At 37.7% G+C, this 23,207-nt stretch overlaps 1 protein-coding gene across 2 annotated transcripts; it reads right to left on the reverse strand.

Annotated features, from left to right (window-relative positions):
• Positions 1-822: 822 nt before the first annotated feature.
• Positions 823-23,207, reverse strand: kdm2ba (lysine (K)-specific demethylase 2Ba). Of its 2 annotated transcripts, none has more exons than XM_022670453.2 (12): positions 22,826-23,207; positions 9,680-9,946; positions 9,313-9,456; positions 8,556-8,642; positions 7,480-7,770; positions 6,544-6,884; positions 6,192-6,416; positions 5,284-5,601; positions 4,819-4,982; positions 4,230-4,391; positions 3,832-4,050; positions 823-3,121 (listed from the first exon to the last, which is right to left on the reverse strand). In XM_022670453.2, the coding sequence occupies exons 1-12, from the start codon at positions 22,880-22,882 to the stop codon at positions 2,940-2,942; spliced, it is 2,457 nt and encodes an 818-aa protein (XP_022526174.1). In that variant the 5' UTR covers positions 22,883-23,207; the 3' UTR covers positions 823-2,939. The 2 variants fall into 2 exon arrangements, with proteins under 2 accessions (XP_022526174.1, XP_049341663.1); XM_049485706.1 differs by having other exon boundaries at positions 7,480-7,778; positions 8,555-8,642; positions 22,826-23,204.

A 23,207-nucleotide genomic window follows, 5' to 3' on the forward strand; every position in this document is an offset into this window, starting at 1 on the left:
CAGATGTCCTGATATGTTCCATCAACAAGCTGGAATGTTGGAATATTTCAGAATTTATTGGTCCACCAAAATGATCGTAAGATGTCCTCGCCCAAATGCAGCAAAACACACATAATGAAACCATGATGCTACCATCACTATGTTTCACAGATGGAATAGAGTTTATGCTTGATTCCATTTCTTTCTCCAAAATGAATCCTAAACTTTTAAAACAAAAATATTTTTTGTAACTTTTCCATCCACATAACATTGTTCCAGTAGCTTTCTTGCTTGGCCTTTAGTTGCTTAGAAGTTTTATTTGGTTCCTTTGTGACCTTGCAGACTATTAGACACATTGTTTTGGTGGTAGTCTTTGTTTTTTTTAGCCGTTAGTGTGGTTGGCAACAATGGCCTTGCTTTTTTACTATTTGTACACTGACTTGGTGGAGTCCAAACACTTTAGAGATGTTTTTGTAACCTTTTCTGGCCTGATGAGCGTGATTTGGTTCTGCTTCTTAACATTTTGGGCCTATGTGACAGTCTGAAGAAGTAAATTTTAGGTCAAATTCTTTCAGAAACAAAAAAATGTAAACAGTTTACAATCTAATAAGCACTAGTCTACATGCATGCTGTATGTTTATTTTTTTTGTTGAAGTGAAACGGAACTTAAAATCGGTTTACTTTTTAATTTTGTTATAAATATGTGAATCAGTAAAACAAATCCATTACTTCTTTTTTTTTTTTTTAATGTACTGACAACAACAAAAAATGTAATTTAAGAATACATACCATGGTATTTGGATAAAATTAGCCTCCTAGCTCTGGTGAAAAAGAGAAGCACACTTCTGACATTTTCTTTTTATTACATACAAATATAAATAGCCCAATTTACAACAAAGTGTTTCAGGTGGCAAATGGCGCCCTTGAAGTTTTACAGTATGTCTATGTTTACAGGACGGTGAATTCAGATCTATTTCAATATCATCTTCCTCCTCGCCTGATCCTGAGACAAACTCACAGTTTCACAATAATTCTACATCAAACCCCCCTCCCAACTCATCAATCATTATCATTAACAATTACTGCTTCAGGAATTAATCTCAAATATGGTGTTATGTACATGGAGACAATTATTGTACTGAGATTCAGCCACGTCTGTTTACGTTTCTGATTACTAATTACAAAGAACAGTGATAATTGGGTTGAAAATCTATTTTATGAATGTACTACCTCACATTAATCACTTGGCATGTTTGGTGTCTGATGTTCTCACTTCTTTATATTGACACACCATTAAAGTGATGCAATGACTCATCGATCCTTATTGTGATAAATCCTGTAGCAATTCTGTGTGTGTGTGGTGGGTACAGGACAGAACTGATATAAAACGGTTTTATTCACTGCTTATTTGCTGGTTTATTTCTGTTCCAACCCATAACATTAGTATTATAAATTACTGCAAGTACAGCTCTGGAAAAAATTAAGAGACCACTTCAATTTCTGAATTAGTTTCTCTGATTTTGCTCTTTATAGGTATATGTTTGAGTAAAATGAACATTGTTATTTTATTCTATAAACTACAGACAGCCTTTCTCCCAAATTTCAAAATAAATATTGTCATTTAGAGCACTTGTGCAGAAAATGAGAAATGGCTGAAATAACAAAAAAGATGCAGACCTCAAATAATACAAAAAAAGCTCATAAAGTTCATAAAGTTTGAGGAGTTCAGAAATCAATATTTGGTGGAATAACCCTGGTTTTATCACAGTTTTCATGCATCTTCACGTTTTCTTTCACCAGTCTTACACATTGCTTTTGGATAACTTTATGCCACTCCTGGTGCAACAATTTAAGGTTGCTTGGTTTGATGGCTTGTGATCATCAATCTTCCTCTTAATTACATTCAGAGGTTTTCAATTTAGTAAAATCAAAGAAACTCTTATTTGCTGTGCATTGTTATCTGTGCACTCCTAAAAATAAAAGGTGCTACAAAGGGTTTTTAAGTGATGCCATAAAAGAACCACTTTTGTTCCATAAACAACCATTTAAAAAAAAAAAGAGAAAAAAGGCAGTGGATACGAAGGTCAAACTTCTAGAGTATTCTTCATGGTACTGCTTAAAACACCTTTTGTAGCACATTTATTTTAAGCACTTGTAAACCTTAAGAACAACCTTCAGACACCAAACATGACTTAGCAAATTTGTGCTAACCACTGGTAAATTGGCCAAAGTATTGCTTTATATAACTAGTGGAGCAACTTAATGATATTTAATGTCCTGTTTTAGTTTCAGGGACAATAATTCCTAAGAAAACACACTCCAGAACATGTCTCCACACCTTCAGGTTGAATCCACAGCCATGTGTTTAACTCAAGGATGAACTCTGAATGAAACAGAGAGAATATGGCACTGTAAATAATTTTTAAAAAAATTAATAAAAATAGATAGCTGACCAGAATGTAGTAATCAATACTGAGCACACAGAAACCCATTCAGACAAATATATTTAAAAATTCAATTATATAAAAAAAAACCCACAGACTCATCAGGACTGAACAGAAATAACACATAGTAATAATAATAATATTAATAATAATAATGTGCTTTCGCTTGGTGTTGGAGTGTGTTTGTACATATATGTGCCAGTAACAATTTATTTTTCACTTTTTAAACACATCCAATACTGTATCATACAGCCAAACCTGTGAAAGCATCCAAACACAGTATTTTTCCATTCAGTATTTTTATTTGCTGGTTAGTGTCCGTCCATCTCAGCTCATCCAATCAGAACAGAGGAAATTATGGTGGGAAAAAGAAAAAAAAAGAAAAAATCCACAGATCTGTTTGAGTGCTCCAGTAAATCCAGTCCAGCTCCAATCCACGCGAGTACACCTCACACACGCATCTCACTGTGTACTTCTGTCTGTATGTGTCCGTGTGTGTGAGCGTGTGTGTCGGGGTTAACAGAGTTTCTGCAGCAGTTTGTCCTCCTTCAGTCCGAATGAGACACTGACGGACATCTCTGCGATGAAACGCTCGCAGGCCTGCCGGCTAACCTGCTTACAGAAGCGCAGATCGATCCAGCAGATGCTCCCACAGCGCTTAAAGTAGCTCAGAGACTGATCCGTCACCCGGTTACACACTGCAGAAAAATGAGACAAATTCAAACACATGTACACAATGTATGAGATACAGGGGCTTAATTGGAGATCCTTAACACTTAGTACCATCTGAAAGCCTTAAAACTGTGGGTTAATGAGAATAAAATGGTGTGTTATAATATTTATACAATTACATTTTTATTTACATGCACATGTACAGCTGTCCCTGTAGGAGACCAGGATATATATTTATTAAAAAAAAAAAAAAACACACACACATTATTATGCTGTGCTGCTTTAAATGTGCAGAACTTTCTCTCCACATTATAATCAGTGTACCTTTAAAAAAATTTTTTATAAAGTTTACTCTTTTTACAAGCAAAACCAGATAATAAACAGCGACCATATAGTAATAAATGTAAAAATAAAAAACATAGCAAAAAGAAGAAATAATGTAAGAAAAAAAGGTTTTCATGCATTTTGGCATGTTCTCCTCCACCAGTCTTACACACTGCTTTTGGATAACTTTATGAGACTCCTGGTGCAAAAATTCAAGCAGTTCAGCTTGGTTTGATGGCTTATGATCATCCATCTTCCTCTTGATTATATTCCAGAGGTTTTTAATTTGGTAAAATCAAAGAAACACAATTTTAAAGTGGTCTTATTTTTTACAGAGCTGTATATGTTTCTCTGATTGCTAAACTCTAGTTTAACCCTTCAATTCAGGTTACTGTACATAAAGTGTGTGTACCTGACAGGTTGATGTCAGTTAGCGAGTCGCGGGTTGTTGTTCCTGCTGCGGTTAGCAGGTTGACGGACTGGTCGTTGATGTGGTTGCAGTAGCTAAGGTCTAGCCGGGCCAGTAGGGGCATGTTCTTAATGATGAGCCGCAGAGAGCTGTCTGTAACATCCAGACCAGCCAGACGCAGTTCCAGAACGTTCCGCAGTTTACTGCGCGTGTCCATCTGACCTGCAGGAACAGTTACAGAAAGAACTATTCATCTCCAGTTCATCAGCGCTATATAGAAACCATACTGCACAGAGTAAACTAATCTTAGTTGTGATGTCAATTTGACCATCCATTACAATTACAGCACTTTGGTCCTGAACATAGAGCGTAAAAGTGTGGGAACGTATGTCAGTGTGTACCTGGTCTGTTGTCTGTAGGTGGTGATAGTAGGTCCCTCATTTGTGGGTCCTTAAGGCCCTCCACCCACTGCAGGTCAAGCGTACGGAGCAGCGGGCAGGAGGAGGTACAGAGAGCTGAGACCGCTGCCCACGAACAACCAGATAGAAGCAACACCCGCAAACCTAATCAGATACACACACACAAATACACAGCTTAACAAATGTTTGGGGACAAAATGATTTACTAAGAGTATTAATAAAGCCCAATTAGGTTTGGTTAAAGGTCTCATTCTATTGTTTTTTAATTTATTTTAAAATGTCTAGTAGTGGTCTCTAGTATGAATGGATGTCATGTATTTCTGTATAACGTTGAAGCCGCAGAGTCCGCTCTATATCATTAAATTCCGACGTAAACTGTGCCCGCTTTGACCAGTGTTCTGTCAAGTTCTGCTACCTTGTCAAATCGTGCTTCGGTTCAAGCTAGTGTATATTTTAGGTCTTGGTAAAACATGGAATCCACCGGGAGTACATTTGTAAATCAAATCGTAACCCAGGTTGAATTTTGAGTTGTGTGATTTGCATGAGAAACACATGAGAAATTTAAACTTACCAGGTAGTCTGTTGATGAGCCAGCTGAGCTGCTTTTTGGAGATGTTGGTCCAGCTGAGGTCCAGCGTGATCGGCTGCCTGCGGATTATTCCACTTAGCATCAGTGGAGTGATCGACTTACAGCGGCTAAGGTCAATTTTAGTCCACAGACGCTTATCACAGCACCTGCACATACAAATCATCATCATCATCATCATCATCACATTACTATGCTAACCAAGAGATAATGAACTTCAATAGGCGATAGAAAGATTCCATTAGTTGTTAGATTAGTTGCATTAGTCTTAAAGCTCCAGTGCTAACTGCTGGGGTACTCGTTTTAATTACTCATCAGCTGTATTAGCCCCATAGCTAAGCACTAATTGTGGGAGGATAAGCTTCCATTACTTTTTAGCTACATTAGTCTAATAGCTCCAGTGCTAAAAAGACAGTGTATTGTCTTTGTATCATGTATTTAAATCCTCACCAGCGATTCCAGGTCCTGCAGACCCTCATACACACACACAGCTCACGATGGCTTAGGTGGCTGAAGACGGCCAACCAGGCTTCTCTCTGCAGCATGTGGCTTCTCCCATCAACCAGTGGCAGCCTATCAGGCGGAGGGCAGATGGGCGGCGGGCGGATGACGTGGCGCTCCATTTGCACACACTTAGGTGGGGACCTGGTGGGCGGTGGCCGCAGGATGGGGGCGCTGCGGTTGAAGCCGAGCGGAGTTATCTGAGCTGGGTAGAAGTGGCGAAGCTCCCAGGCCGTCCCATTCATCTCTCTCGCTCTCAGGTTAGACCTGCACAACCACATAAAACATGTTATTATGTACATCATCAACAATACAATATCTCAAAACAGGACATGATCATATCATTAAGAATCACTGCTTACATGAAGTATCTATTTACACAGTATATGGTCAATACAAATGACACTAAACATTATTTTAGCAAAAAAAATAAAAAAATCAAGCTTTTTACTAAGAAAGGACACATTGTATATAATATAATAAGGATGTGTGGGTGTGTGTGTGTGTATATATATATATATAGTTGTGTTGAACAATGTTGAAATCCCGACTGCTAGGCTACACTTTGCACTCAGTTAAAACTTATTTAACTTTTTTTTTTACACATGCTTGTGTTTGTTATCCTAAAATTTTATTGAAATGCAATCTTGCATACATCACAATAATTTGCAATAAACTAAACCGTAATCCTACATTTTAATATATATTAATTGTTCAAATGTTCTCTCTCTAATAATGATTAACATATAATTCTGTTACACACTAAACATTGTACTTTTAACCCACAATGCAAGTCTGGCAGTTATTGTAAAACTACTTGAAATAAAGCCATTGCCAATTCATATTTCTTTTTGTACCGAAGGTGTGTTCGGTCTCCCCCAAGGTCACCCCCTATCGTTCCGTTTCGGAAGTTTCTCTTGGGCTCCTCGTTCTCGCTGTCCTCTGGCTCACTCTTGAGCGGCTGCTGGTTCTCGTTGGCGAGTGAATGTTCTGTCCGGCGGATCTCCTGGTTTAGCTGCTTGCTGAGTTCAGCGCTGAGCTGCTGGCTTTGTGGCCTGCGGCGGGTCTTCCGTGCCCGGGCCCTGTAAGGAGAGAGAGGGGTTTAGGTTTAAACTCAGATAAAAAATATAATAGAGACGTATTTTAGGCCACAGTTTTAACTGAACTATATTATAAGACCTATATTAGTTTATAATCACTTAGAGGTACCTGGGCACTCTCTCCTGGGTCTCACTGCCCTCACTGCTGGGTCCAGCTCTGGGTGAGCTGCAGCGGGATGCATCGCTCTCTACCGATGCAGAGAGGCTCTTCAGAGTGGGGCTTCGCTCACGAGCCCTCCGCACTCCTCCATCTTCATCTTCCTCCTCATCCTCTCGCTCCTGCTCCTCCTGCTGCCTCCTTCCCAAACCTGTCTCTTTCTTAACAGAAAGCCGAGGAGGTTTACTGTCCTCCTCCCGCTCTTCCTCCTGCTCAGATGTTTCCTCTTCCTCAGTCTTCATCTGTGCAAGTTTAGGAGTTAAGGGATCTTCTGACTTCCATGGTTTCTTCAGCTAAAGAAGAAGAAGAAAAAATGTAAAGTGAGGGAAAATAGGTAGGTGTTTCTAATAAAGTGACCACTGTGTCACAGTAGGAACGTGTTCCTAAAGAAGTGTCCAGAGAAAGGAAATGGGTGTTTCTAATACAGTGGACAGTGTGTTAAAGTAGCGTGTTGTTTATAAAAAAGTGATTAGATGTGTGAGTATAAGTAGAAAGTGTTTTTTTTTTTTTTTTTTAAAGTGGCCAGTTATTGGAAGTATTGTTAAGAGGTGTTTCTAATAAAGAGTCCAATAAATGACAGTATCAGATTATAGATATTAAAGTAGCCAGTGAATAATGGTTTCAAATAAAGTGGTCATTAAATGGAGGTACTGTAAAGAGGTGTTTTTAAAAAAGTGGCCAGTAATTGTAAGTAGGGGGATGTTTCTAGTAAAAGTTGACAGCGAGCAGAAGTAGGAAGGTGTTTCCAATATAGCGGCCATAAAGGAAAAGTGCTGTAGACAGCTGTTTAGGCTCTTTTTTTTTTCTTCAAAAAAAAAAGTGGCCAGTTAATGAGAAATAGAAAAGTGTTTCTAATAAAATGGCCAGTGAGTGGACAGCATGATTTACCTTCTTTTTAGCACTAGCTTCTTCCTCCTCGTCATCATCGAACAGTTTCTTCTTCTTCCTGAGGAAGTTTGGTATGTCCGGCCGTGGCCTAGGCAGCTCTCTGGGGGTCAGTAGTGGGGGCAGGCGGGTGGACAGGTCATCAACTGTCAGTCTGGGGGTCTCGTCTCTCTCGCTTTTCCTCCGGACTGCAGCGGGGTCCACCTCCTCCCGTGGGTCACGACTGGCCTTCTGTTCCCGTAGCAGTGACCCCGGCAGGTTGGACGCGTACTTGAATCCTGGACCACGTTTTTGCTTACAGGCCAAGAGGGCGGCAAGAAAAACAGACAACTTTATATCTTATGCTAATTTTTATTATTTAATTTAAAAAAATACATGCATGATTTGCTTAAATGCTTTCATCTAATGTCTAATCTTATGTTATTATTATTATTTGGACAAAAGTATTGGGACACCTGTTCATTCATTTTTTTTTCTAAAACTAAAGTAAGTATATATATATATATATATATATATATATATATATATATATATATATATATATATATATATATATATATATATATATATATATATATATATATATAAAAAGATTAGATTCAAAAGATTAGATCGAGCACCATTATTGCAGAGAACACAGTTCCACTGGAATTAGGTATGTTGCCAATAGGTTCATGCTTATCTGCTCCAGAGAGTCCTATTTTACAGGCAGTACTTCTCTACAGGGTGTAGACAAGCTGTGTGCGCATTTGTATTTGTGCATTAACAAATATGTATAAATAAAAAGAAAAAAAAAGAAAAAAAAGAAGCAGCTGAATGCATTTATGAGAACTTTTCATTTGTTCATACAGTCTATCTGTCCATGTCTGTTAGTTTATTATTTAGATGGACAGATCTAGATACATAGACCCATCATTTATATTTACCCATCCTCGCATTTACTATGTATCTCTGTGTCAAGTATATCCGTCATAAAATCTACTCACTTATCTATCCAACATCTAATGTTAAATACTATACATACTGTGATATAACCATTTCTCTTCTGCAGTTTGAGTAAACGTTCCTGTGATACTCACTTTCCCAGTCTTGCCGGCGTAGTTGCACTTGGGGCATTCCCAGCAGTTGGGCAGTTCGTCATTAACGACTCCTGCTGCGTCCTTCACCTGAGTGTGTGCGTTTGTGTGTGTGAGAGATAAAAAATAAAAAAAACAGAAAGAAAGAAAGGAGGGAGTGTCAAAGGGAAAGAGAAAGAACAGACTGTAAGAACAAAGCAGTGAAAAAGAAACTGAGGGCAGGGCATTCATATTGAGGCTCAAACAGTGCCGTTTTTACTTAGTTTTTGTGATCATAAAACAGAGGCAGAATCAGTGTAGTGGTACACACTCTGGACTGATATATTTTGTTTTGTCCACTATTGGTGATTTAATAGTGAGATGACTTCTATGATTTAGGCTTCTATAGCCTTTGTGTACTAGCCTTAGCGTTTACCTCTGAACATGCTTTTCACTGGTGGGGAAAAAAAACAAAAAAAAAAACAAGGCAGTTGTACAATCTTTTGTTTACGTTCTAAGAATTCACTTATTTACATATCTCTGCCTTTTCCACCTACAACAATATAGCACTGCCCATTCAGCCTACAGCCATTTAGGTCTATCAAACTCACTGCACAGGAGTGTTTAAGCTGTGGTTGATGTATGTGGTTCTCACATGAGACAATATAGAACAGCCATTTAGGGCACAGCTTACAAAAACAGTAACACAAAGAGAGAATAGAATTAAACAGAAAAGTAAAAGAAAAATCTAAAATTGAAGAGAATCAATATTGGTTCTGACCTTCAGACAGTTAGGGTGGACGATTTCGTTGCAGATGGAGCACTCCATCAGCATGGCGTTAAACTTTTCCTCCTCATCATCCAGCGTGTCCTCCTTTCCTGCCTCTCCACACACCACACACACTGCTGTATGGGGCAACACGGGCTGTAGAAATACACACAATTATTTCAGATTTTATTTACATTAATAAAACATAAGAATTTATATTAGAATGAACTATCATTTTTCACATCTGCTAATATGGATTGTGTAATTAAAGTTTTTTCCCAAGAGTTTGTATTTAGTTTGGCACTTTTTTGATATTAAGTTAGAGTATTTGTGTGTTTGTTTGTGTGTTTTAGTGCATGTGTGTGTGCGTCTTACTTACAGCAATACATTGCCTCATTATGCAGGACTGCTTCATGCGTCCTGGTCCCCCGAATTTCTTCATGTCTTTACAGAAGTGACATTCTCCACACTCAGTCCGCACACACGCTTCACATTTCCTGCACCGCGTCCTCCGCCGCCGTGCCCCTGACGAGCTGCGATTGGACGGCAGCTTTACTGCCGCCGGGGTGGACGATGCTGAAGACGTAGCTGCGGCTGGGGTGGCCGGAGCCGCCATCTTGGGTTTAGGTCGGTTCGCTGGCCGTTGCTACAGAAAGAGAGAACAAAGTGGGTTAAGGGCACATGGTGAAAAAAAAAAAAATCACACATTACAGCTCATCAAAATCATAATCATCTCAATATTCAACTTCCAATTAAAACATTTCAATAAAACATGCAGGTCATAAACTCCCTGTTGATTAGTGCGAGTTAGAGGTTTTAATCATTTAGTAAAATGTGATAAATATAAGTAGATAAAGATTGTGAAATTATCAATAATAAAAAAATAATAATGTCACTTTTCACTACAGCAATATGGCACCAACTAGTATTAACTACAACATTAACTAAAATAATAACTACAAATGCATGAATACCGATACTTGTATCGGATATCTACCCTCTACCAAACAAGGCTCTGATACCAATATGCTAATAAACAGACAATTAGTTCCTGACAATTTCATTGCTAAAATCCAATTTATATTCAGATATATATTTAGTCCCAGATCCACTCTGAATGAAATGGTTTAAAAAAAGTTCCAAGTAAAACTTGCTTCATAACACTGCTTGCTCCTGTCCGCCTGTTTATTCATATTTTTTATCTAAGCATAATTTCATTCATCTTTAAAAAATATGCTTGACAAGAAAAATACATAATTTTTCATATAATATGACTTTCACGACAAAAACTAAAACGAATAAATTAACAGTTGCACTGCACTACATTACACTAACAACTAAACTATTACACAATGTAGCCGATTGGTAGATATAAGCAAGTACAAATATGCACGTACTTGTATATGTGGTTGACAAAAAAACTAACAAACAAAAAAAATCCATGAATGCCTAATGAAAACAATAACATTATATACTTATTATTTCATAGTAAAATAGTCCCAGTTTACCTTTAGTTTCTGAGAAATGAAATGACGTTACATGCGTGCCTGTGTGTGTCTAATGATTCACAGTGTGATTTAACAAAAGTTAAGTCAGTCCTGAGTCAGCTGGACATTAAATAAACAATCTTGCTACTCACACACTCACCAGAGAGTCAATCACACACAGGCCACACACCTACTCCAGTGATCTTACTCTATATATGTCACTCACACAGCTGACAGTATCTGATTCAACAGTAGAGTAAACAAACAGGAATAAATGAGCTGAGTGTAACTTTCACCCACACACAGTTAGGATCGCCACCTGCTGCCCATAGCAGTGTAACGCACCACTCACAGAAACCTCAAAGTCTCAAATAAACCAAGAGATTATTTAACCTGCATTCACTCCACATGATTTTAGGTACGATATACACCCCACAACCCTTAACTTACAGCAGTTTAGCCCCACCCATTCAGTCTACAGCAGTCTAGCCTCACCCACTCTGTCTATAGCAATATAGCCCTGTGCATACTGTAGTACAGCAAACACTGTTTTCTAAATGAGGCTCAATACAGGGGAGCCAATTAGAACATTTGTGAGTGTAAAAGGTAAAAAAAGAAGTGCTTTACTATACAGGATAGGTGCAGAGGATGGTGCAGAAAAAAGATGACTGTTTTTGTTTAATCAACTTAACTAAATTAAGACCAGGATGTGCAGCTTGCCTGTACAGTAGGTGGCCCCGTGTGAATCACGTTATGCAGTGTTTATCGTGTTGTGTCACAGTCAGTACATCAAGCGCTTCACCGAACAGAGAGCCAGTGTTAGTGCTCAGACTCTAGCTGCTCATGTGATCACATCCTACCCCTCGCTCAGTGCTATCTGACCGTGCTGTCCCACTGACCGCTGTGCACTCAGGCACTGCAGTCACCCTTCACTTCCAAGGCCCTCTGTACCAGTGAAGAGTGTTTTCTGAAGTAATTGGGCAGTGACTAGCCCCCAAATGCAGTGTCTACACAAATATTAGCACTTAAATACAGTATCATTGACAATTGTGGCACTTAAAGATTAATTCAGCACCAAATTGGCCCATAAAGTCAGTATTGGTGACCTTTTTTGACTCTTGAATAAAGTATTGATGCAAATACTTGCCATTAAGTACACCACTGGTGCAGATAAGGTCCCATAAATACAGTATCAACACAGAATCTTGCCCTTATTTTTATCATTAGTATAGATCCTGGTCCTTAATTATAGTATAGTCACCTCTGATAGTGCCCCTTTAATATAGAATTGATCTGGATTCAGGCTATTACATACAGTATTGTGACTAAAATACAGTATTGACAATGTTGCTACCCCTTATACAATATTAGCACTGTTGCTGGCATTTAAATATAGAATCAGAATTGATACCACAACGTAAATACAGTATTGTATCCCATAAATACTGTTTTAATGTAAATGTAGTTAAAAAAAAAAAACACTGAAAATTTCACATACATGATTGTGCCAGTACTGGTTCTTGAAAACAGTACCAGTATCGATTCTGACCCTACTGCTATTGGTGCCAATCAGCACCAATGTTGCCCTTAATTACAGTTCCTGTGTTAATTTTCTATCTTTAAATATATTATTGGCACAAATACTGGCCCTTAATTTCAGTTCCTCTACTGATTCTTACCCTTAAATACAGTATTGGCCTCAATTCTGGCCCTAACATTATTGGTGGCGATATTTGCCCGTTAAAACAATACCAATTCTAACTCTTAAATACAATCCTGTGCTTATCCTGACTCTTAAATACTGTACTGGCACCAAAATTTGCCACCTAAACACAGTCCCTGTGCAAATTCTCATCCTTCAATACAGCATTGCTGCCAGTACGGGCACTTAACACAGTATCAGTGTCAATACTGGTCTTAAATACAGTATAGGTGCCAATTCTGGTACTAACATAACATACTGTTGCCAGTTACTGCCTTAAAAAAGTATGGCCCTTACATATAGTCGATCATACATAGTCAATACATTTTTAGTGACAATTTTTAGCCTTAAATACAGTATCGATGGCGATTCTGACCCTTACATTAAGTACTAGTGCTAATACAGGCCCTCAAATTCAGTACTGGTGCTGATAGTGACACTAAACGTTAGGGCTGCATAATATATAGTTTATTAAGCATCGTTATCGTGATGTGTGCATTTTAATTCTTGACACAAGAAGTAGATACACAGCATTGTCTCTGTGTCTCTGCAAGTGACAGGCTCCTGCTGCCTGAGAAGTGTGAGGGGGAGGGTAACCGCACGGCCTCCATCAATATGGTTGGGCACACGCTTGTAAACACACGTGCCGAAAGCAGTGTACCTCAGTCCAGCAGTTTTTTTGCAGATATTTTCAGATACAGCTGAATTCACGCTTTTAAATCTCAGAAAAACTCTTATTTACCTTTTAAAAAGTCATTTCAATGCCTGATTAAAGGGCAGATTACTGTTATTTTGCTGTTTTTCTTGGGTTTTGAGTGACTCAACTCTTGATCGGTCCAGGGTTGGTAACATCATGGGACCTGCATTGTTTAATATAGCAATATATATTGTCGAAAAAAGAAAATTTGCCATGTAAAATTTTTCCAATATCGTGCAGCCCTACTAAAAATACAGTACTGTATCAAACAACTCGTCAGAGAACAACACAACACACGGAGTTGAACAGTATAAAGGTTAGACAGGGTTAGTACTGTATCGGTACATCAGTAATATTAAGTACAGTAACAGTAAATTATTAAAGTGCATTAGAAAAGCTTACATCACTCAGCTGCTTTTAGTTTTTTCATATCTTTAATTTATGAGCTCAGCTCAGTTCCAGCAGCTGCGTTTAACAGCACGCCTTTCATTCTCCTCAGTGTGGAGGTCAAAACGAAACACACACACACACACACACACACACACACACACACACACAAACACAAAAACACAAAAACACTTTACATTTAACAGTGGAATTATCAATAATTGTTATTGTTCCACAGCATTTTCCAGCTTTACTACTTAGTACTGTAACACACACACATACACACACCTGGGAGAAATCAGTGCTCCTGCAAGGAGTGTTACCATGGCAACAGCCCAGTCCCTGGCGACCAATGTGGTAAATGAAATTACAACAGAAATAAATAAATAATAAAAAATATATTCGTGTGATGTGTTGAAGTTGACAGGCTGGGAGGGCTTCAGCCACACGGCTCAGGCTTTGTCTGTCCGTTTGTTTTGATGGCTCTGTCTGTGTGCACTGCAGACCTGTTTTTATCTGAAGCTGCTCCTCAGTTCCCGTTACAGCAGTCGTGTTAACAGGGTTAAACAAGAAAACATGTACCCTTAATTATACATTTCCATTCCTTTTATTCTGAATGATGACAAAAAAGGGCAATGTTTGTTTACTGTGTGTTAGAATGTTCAGTGCAGTAGTGGACCCACTGATAAAGATTACAACCACAGTGATAAAAAAATAACTAGAATGAGTAGTATAGTGCAATATACTCAGTTACAGTAATGGGAAGAAGAGCAGAATTATTGTTTGAACAGCCGTGTTTTGAATAGAACAAAAAAGGGGGTTGAGGAGCACCATTTAATTACATCCATCATTTAGCAAAAAGGAGCTGCATCTGTGGTTGATGGAACTTAATAAAAAAAAAATCTACATCTAAGCGTTGTCTCCCACAGCACTCCAACCTTTTTGTGTTGTGTTAGAAAACTAAGTACTAACATTTTAAATAAGGTTAAATAGCCTGTTGTAAAAATATTAAATAAATCGAATAGCCTAAATGTAATCTTGTCTTGCTTTTCAAGGAAAATGCCTAGCCTTTTCACATAAGCGCTTTTTGGCAAATGTGCATTTTTGACAGATTCATCTAGGTTGCTGAACATTCGTTGCATCCATACATTTTTGTGATAGATAAATTCAATAAACAGTAAGTACATTATGGAATTAATAAAATGTATGTGAATGTGCCCCTACAGAGGATGTTACCAGGGATTTACAAACCTATGCACACAACTGTATGTAAATCACTCTACAATCCCACCAATCACAGATCAGCTGAGAGAGACTAATAATAAACACTCCAGCAAGTCAAGGAGAATAAAACACTGCAGAGAAATCCAACACGCACTGATCTCTCTCACACACACACTATTCTCTCTCTCTCCTCCAGTGTAACTGAATACTGGAGCTCAGCCCTTCAAAATAAGGCAATGTTGCATCATCAGCTCATATCCAGCAGCTGTCAGACACTAGTACTTCAGTTACAGTGGCATGCAAATATGTTGCCGCCCTTAGGCCTGTCAAAATAACAATTTAATAATAACTATTTTTATTTACACAATATATGAGCCTGGGAATAATTGCAATCGTGACTTATTATCCGTTTATGCCACAAATATAACAATAATATATAATGCTACTGAATTTACAAAGCAATGACCTTTTAATTATTAAAATATTGAGACAATGCAATTGCAATATACATTTTTTAAACATCCAAATAAATAAAACATAAATGTCGGTACAGTATTTTATTAAATTTATTTTAATAGGCTTTCCTTACTGAGAAAAAATAATTATTGATAACAAAATGATTAAGGTCATGTCCATTGTACGATCAGTTGATGATCTTATTACAGACCAAAGCACCCTAAAGTCTGGTTAAAAAAATATTATGTGACGGCCAGCAGCAGCCTCACACAGACACAGAGACAATGCTGTGTATCTACTTCTTGTGTCAAGAATCAAAACTTTGCAACATGAGGTGTTTGATTTAATTGCCCTAAGTGACATTGCACGTCCTGCAATGTGACTATTACGCATTGTGCATGTGCAGCCCTACCATGTACGCTCAATTTATTTTGATTATGGCTCCAATTTGAGTTTTTGGAAGAAAATATATATTTCAAGTTTAAGCTCTTCATGCTCTTAATTTCAAACATTGCGACATGGAAATGGCACAGGTTTATTAGTTCTCCATTATTACACAGAAAAAATTGTGCACTTGAGCAAATATTGTAGTCTTGCGCAATCGGTGGTACAGCGTGTGTTTAGCATTAGTAACTGTTGCAGAGTTTAGAAAAATACTCGCTGTTCCTCTTTCCAGGGTAACGGCTTTTGTAATCCACCAACAAATGTTCCTAAAAACAGCAAACGAACACAAAAACACACCCACATGAGCAACACTTCCCATAACTCACTCATTCACTTCAGTACACTCACCACAGAGGAATTCTTCTGATCTGTGAACACACACACACATACACACACTCAAATCCAAAGACTGGCATTAACACAGGCCCACTCACCTACTGGAAGCAGCTAGTACACACAGCCACAATCATGAGACTGCTGACTAGACAGAAAATGATCAGCTATGTATCCGTATTCAGCGATTTTTGTACAAGTTTCAAGACACTAACTGGAATCCCCTCTTGAGAGTACCTCATTCAGACCAGAATATTAGAACACAGAATTACCATGAAACAGAGCTTTATTCAGTTGTTTCCAAGCTGAACTCCATGTGCATTTCCCACCTGGTTGATTCCAAAAAAACGCAAAAATCATTACAGAAACCATGCACAACAATGCATGAGCAAGTTTGCTTGGAAATGGCAATATAGAATCCAGCCCTGCAGTGGCATCCTCATTTTACTAATCATATTCAAATACTAAATCACAAATAGGTATGACCCCAAAAGTACTGATCAACCCATCTCTACTGCCGACTTGACAGTTTTCCAGAAGACAATGATCGAACAAACCCACAGAAGGCCACTGCTGAAAATCCTGGCTGTTTACAGGGTGCTGCATTAAAGCATATTTATGAAAAAGTGAAAATGTGGTAGGATAAGGTGCTAAAGCAACAAAATTGGTGCCGTCTTGAGAGGACCGTCCAGAAAAGTAGATCAAGAACTTGGATTGAAGTTGTGTCGATGCATGAAGAGCCACCACATTGCGACATCTTCAGAAAAGGAGATACAACTGCAACATTCCTTCCTAAGCTATTTCTGAACTAGAGACAATGGCAGAAGCATCCTTTCTGTAAAAAAAAAGAAACATAACTGTTGCTAGGACAAAATAACGGTTTCTCTGTGATCAAAGTTCTCTTCTGTTTTGTCATGCTGGAAGAACAGCTAGACAAAGGCTGTTATGTTTTTTCTAAAGTAAAGTTAGCTGCTTGTCTGTTTGCATAAATGCTAACAGTCACTGCTCTGTTATCCATGTTGGTAAGAGTGAAAGTGCTTTGTTTGTAACAGTAATTCCTGGATTTTCCCTGTGACTCAGGAGAAGGGGGACACTCCAATATTTGTGAGAGTGTGTGGGCTGAGAAAAAGGACAGCATCAATAGCAGAAGAAGAAGCATTAGCATTTAGCAGAGTTTAACCCCTTAAAATACTTTGTCCTGTATACTGATTACAGGTGTAGGTGATACAAAACCCTTTTTGTCTGCAGTAAAATAAGTTATTTACATTATAAAAAAATTGAGGGCTTTGAAATCTCCTACATGAAGCTGCTGGTTTTCTCTTGACTACTTGACTTAATAATTTCAAATCAGTAACAGGAATCAACCCAAATTCTGCAAGTTTGAAAAAAAGACATAAAAACTAGACAAACATAGCGAAACTAAAGGTTTGGAGGACATGAACTGGTTGATTTGTAATCAGAAAAATATAGATTTTTAAGAAATTCAGAAAAGAGCGAATTTTATTTATTATTTTTTGACTGTTGCAGATTTAGCTTAATATTTTTTTATATTTTCTATTAAAATTACGCTTTTCAGTAATGTTCCTTATAAAACATGAAAGCTTTTTATGTAATGCTTGATAGTTATCCTTAAAATTATTCTGTGTAATGTTAGGCAGACAATTGACAAAAATCCTGGCCTGTTAAGGAGGTACATAAATATATGAACTTTCTTTAATGTAATAATAACACTTAAAACCACACTGCCAATATTTTGTATTACAATTATCCCTACACAATCCTCTGATACCTACTGAGTCAAACAACACTTAACATCAATAGGCAGTTGTTTTAAAAGGGGTACTCCAATGTTTGAAAACCCGATCTGCTCTACCTGTAGTGTACAGATTGTTACTAAATGCAGAAATGGTCTGGACAATGGTTTTGGGGACAATTCTAATCACCAATACTAACTGAAGGTTGGGCTGGAGGCTGTATTTACCTTTTTATGCAGTCTTGGTAATGCATCATCGTGCAGAGCTTCTGTAATATTCTGGATTGTCTCTCAGCTATATTTAAAACACTGTGAAACTGTGAAAACCAACTGCAAAGGATTGAAATCCTGTACAGAACTGTCCTGTGGAGCTCAACAGTGTAGTTAGTGGTGTTTGCTAGCTCTGCTGAGTTGTGATACTCACTTTAGAGCTGAGAGATGTACTCTCAATTAGAGATAAATAAGGGCATGTATCATATGAATATTACTGGCTTTAAAGAGCACCTCGTTTTGCTTTCTGTGGTGTATTGCGATTTGGAATAGGTGAATCAGTGTGTCAATTACAAAACGTTAAAGGGTGCCCCTACGCTTGCAGTAGTGTTTACTACAGTCGGCCACAACAAGCATGTGGATCATATGGAAATTATACAGCAATTTTATATCAAAGTTAACAATGTCTGAAAAAAATGTTGAGACCTGATGATGGTATTAAGCCAGTGTTTCTAAACTTGGTAAAATACAATATGTTCTACCAGACATGGACACAGATTCTTGCTGGGAAATTCTCTATGGCGTAAGTCTGTATTTATTGACCCTGCTGCCCTAGCCAAGGCAGCAGTAGACGGACCCTCCTATTGTTTTCTTTTCTTTTCCTCTCTAACCCTTCCCCCAGTTTTTACCCAGAAAAAGTCCAGCTGCTCTGCTAAAGGGAAAACACACACACTCATATTTATAAACACACCAAATCACATACATAAACATATAAACTGGCCATTTAATTTTATTACTGTTTACTTAACTGCAACAGCTTTAGTGATGGTAAAACTACAGTACATAAAGCTAAATTAAGATATTTAAAATTTTAACGATTTCCCTTCCAAATTATAAAAAAGGTAGCGCATAAAATACATATAAACAAGCCGTACACAACTAAAATAGTAGCTAGCTTAATGTACAGATTTTAGGAAGATGCGTAAGATGTGTAAATACAAACATACATAGTTCAAGAAACTCTCTAATTCTAATGTAAATAAACAAACAAAAGACAATTGAGCTAAACTAACTAAAGGTTTTTCTTCACCAAAGGCAGTAGTGGGTGCTACATGTTACAAATACAATTAGGTACCTTGTCTTTAGTGAGTAAAATGGGTTGTGAAAGTATTAGTATAATAGCCACATAATACATAATTGGAGTGTAGTTGGTAAAAAAAAAAAAAAAACACCTGCCTGTGGCAGACTGGGTTTATTTCAATGATAAATACACAACTCTACATGAAGGAGAGTCGGTGCGTAAAAAATCCAATCAGTGTAACATGATTCACAGATAAATATTATAAATGTAAATATAATAGTATAATAAACAAATTAATCTAACATAGCTTTAGGCCTGGACAACATGGAAAAAAATATTGTATTACAATATTTACAGAAACTTTTACGTTGTAGAATATTAATAATTATATTTTACACGCAGACAATGTATTAATAGCAGCATATTCAGAAAAAATGGGCTGCACTTTCTACAAATTAAACAGGACTAATTAAACTTCATATAATAACATATGCAGCCTGTCATTGTTTTTGAAGATTGATGAAATCCACAATATAAACTTAAAATAGTTAAATACAAGCTTTATATAGCTATACATTTTACCGATTTCTGTCTATCCATCCATCTCTTTAGTGACAATATATATTAATAGACATATTTTTAATTTTTGCATATTCGGTCCATATTCTTGTCCTGTTTTTGCACAATGCAACTATTTCCACTATAGCAAATGCCAACTACGTTCCTTGTTTTGTACTGAAAAATGACAAAGTTAACTATAAGAGTATCTAAGTGCTTTCAAACACTTTCGGTATATTTTAAAACTATTATGAATATTGAAACTGCAAACTGGACACCATCCTACATACTATAGCCTGAATGAGTCACACCTACAGAAAACAAATCACACTGCAGGATCCACATTGTCTCAGGTGTTTTTTTTAAGGGAGCAGTGGCTTATGGGGAAAGTAACTCGAGACCAGCACATGTCCAGTCATGCTGCTGAACTGGACAGAGTCCTGAATCACAGTGTTCCCACACACACAGACAGAAACTTAGACACATACACACACACAAACAAAACAGAAACTGCAGGACCCTCAACAGTCTGTAAAAAGCCCCAGATGGTTTTTGGCTCCCTGGAATTAACACTTCACTGCAGTCTGATATCTGATGCTGGCGCTTGTTTCTGTGGATTGTGATGCATAAATATTTCTAAAATGAATAGACTGGGACTAAACCCACTTGGATAATTATTACAGAGAACTAAAATTTGGCTATACAAATACAATTAATTGCATTATATTCTAGTAGGTTAAGGATATAAGCACAGCAAAATGAATAAAGTCCGGTTAGTGTTGTTATAGTACTGGATAAATATTTAATATCTATTTTAAAACAAACCGATACTAATTTTTTTACATTATAAAGCTTTATGTATCGCTTTATGTATTGAATGTTTCACTTGCCATTCCCGATTTTCTCTGCCAGCCAGGTTTTCTTGTATCTCAACAGCGAGGTGCTTCGTGCATCTTAGCAGAGGATGCTGACCTGTGTGTTCATGCTGCGAAGGTATGCAAGCAGCTCATTTAAGGGAACAACAATGTTATTTTATTCTTTATTCTGTTTATTGTTGAGCTCAGGTTTTCGCTCTGCAGCACGCATCAGTGTACCTATAGGAATGGACTCTGACAATTTACTGTTGTCAAGGACCATTTCAGTCAATGGCGCACCTGTTTTCCGACATCAAAATAGCAATATGCCAAAAATGTACACACCTCACTTCTAGACCACCACACTCATGAGTGTAGATTTATTCTTAAATTCCGACGCTGTTTTAAAGGCGCGAGCACAGGATGTGAAGAGAGACTGTTAATGGGGTGTAAGATAGCAAAGAGCCTTGTGCAGTGTGTACAATAGGACCCTTAGGCTTGATTACACCACTCTACATCAATTAGACTTTACATTCCTCGACTTGTATACGGTGGCTCACATGTAATATTAAATACTTTAAATGCAAACAATAAGTTACGAATGAAAAAAAAAACATTTTTTGCAGGTTTTCACTTATTTTGTTACTTTTTTCTCCAATTAAATAATTAAATTGCCTATATGTATTTTTGTTTCTAAAAAAAAAAAAAACAAAGCTGGTCAATGCACAGACTTTGGGCATGGTTTAGATTCCTCAGTTCATCACACCACACCACAATGTATCATAACACGCCACACAGCATCCAGATAATGCTACATTAAAGCAATATTAAAACCACAGGAAGCCACAATGGATCACATGTGACATGAAATTTACACAGAAAAAAAATGGTCTTTTGGCAAACAAACACTAAGGCTAAGTTACCTCAGCTAACATTACTATTCCAGCCCTATATAGCTCTTATCCTTCAGCTTGAAATCAGCCAGACAAACCCTAAAAAAAACCAAATGGCCATACTTTTTTATAGGTGGGTAGTTAGAACTCTCTCTCTCTCCACCCATCATGCTTATTGTGATGCTAGCAGGCACATGAATCTGCTGGATGATGTATCAGAGCTGAAGATACAGCGCTTTCCTTAAAGCATGTTGACGGCATTTTGAAAAGAGGCAGTGGCTGACTTCACATAGTATGCACTGGCCCACACCCATTACAAGAGAAAGGGTGAGACCAAGCAAGAAGGTAGGTCAATTGGTTACGCTAAAATTAGGGAGAAAATTTCAGAAAAAAACATTTTAAAAGACTCTTTTATTGTTATGACAAATATTAATTGTACATCCTTTTTTTTATTTAGACAGTTTTTACACCACTAACAACTATTCCTATTTACTACACTACACTACACCAAAATTTACTGTAAGACACAAAAAAAGAGAAGTCCATGCATTATCATACTACAAAAATATACGCAAAATATGAACTGTACTTTCTACCTTAATTACTTAATTCATCTTATCAGCGGATAAAAACACTTCTATATTGCACAAAAAGGGTTTCAATAATGGTGAAAACTGCAATAAAATACAGACAATTTATTATACAGTTCATTATGGGGCATTATAGTAATACACTACTATAAAGCCCAGCACTGTAGAAGAGTATAATACAGTAATAAATATATTACTCCAGTTTTAGTGTAAAAACCATTCAAAGAAACCATTCAACTAGTTAGCTATAGTTCAAGAATGGGGCATTACAAAAGAGTATATAATGTAACATAGATTACTACATAAGTGTAAATAGAACTGCAGGTCTATTACACTGTAGTAAAGTATTATTATAGATCTATTTATCTCATTCTTTAAAGAACTGCTGATTTCTAGCTAAATAGTTAGCTACATATCCCAGTTTACTATAGCTAGCTCGTTACTTTTTTATGGTGCACTACAGCAAGTATTGCACTATATAGAAGTATATAAGGTAATGAAGATTACTATAAAACTGTATAAACAGGACTATATGTGCATTAACGTTTATTGCAGTATTTATATATCTGTTTTTTTATGTGTGTACAGGAATCCATTCCTCAGTCCTCAGTGTTGTCTCCATTTTGTTGTTTCTCTCCAGTCTCCTAAAGCAGCTTAATCAAACCCAGAGAGGAGGAGGAGGAGAGCAGCAGAAAGGAGCATGTTTCAGGAGAATAAGGGGGCAGCCATGCTAACCTGTATAAGCTGTGTGTGTTTATTGGTCTGTTATTGGTCTGTTTGTGTGGCTCTGTGTGTGTGCGCTGTGTGTGTGCGCTGTGTGTGTGCGCTGTGTGTTGGGCTGTGCTGGCGGACTGACCTGCTCTCCTGTATCCGAGTCGTAATCCTCGTCGTCCGCGCTCAGAGACATGGCCATGGCTGCCCAATTTCATATCCAGTCCCGCAAACTCGCCTCTGTCATGGCTGTAATCCTTCCCCGGGCCTCCTCTCCCTCACTCTCCGTTCTACTCCTATTCTTCCGTGTCTCTCTGTTCTCTCTTTCCTCCTCTTTTTCTCCCTCTCTCCTCTCCTCCTTTCTCTCACTGTGGCGTGTTCTCTCGCTCAAACGGACAGCAGGCAGGCAGCTGCTCGAGCGCACAGCAGCTTGCTGGCCTCATGAATATTTATCATGCCGCGTCTTGGCCAATTGGAGCGCAGTATACGCGGTGGGCGGGGCTAGTAGAAGAAAGCCCTCGATTCAT

This window comes from Astyanax mexicanus, chromosome 12 (genome assembly GCF_023375975.1).
Source record: "Astyanax mexicanus isolate ESR-SI-001 chromosome 12, AstMex3_surface, whole genome shotgun sequence".
Taxonomy (NCBI): domain Eukaryota; kingdom Metazoa; phylum Chordata; class Actinopteri; order Characiformes; family Acestrorhamphidae; genus Astyanax; species Astyanax mexicanus.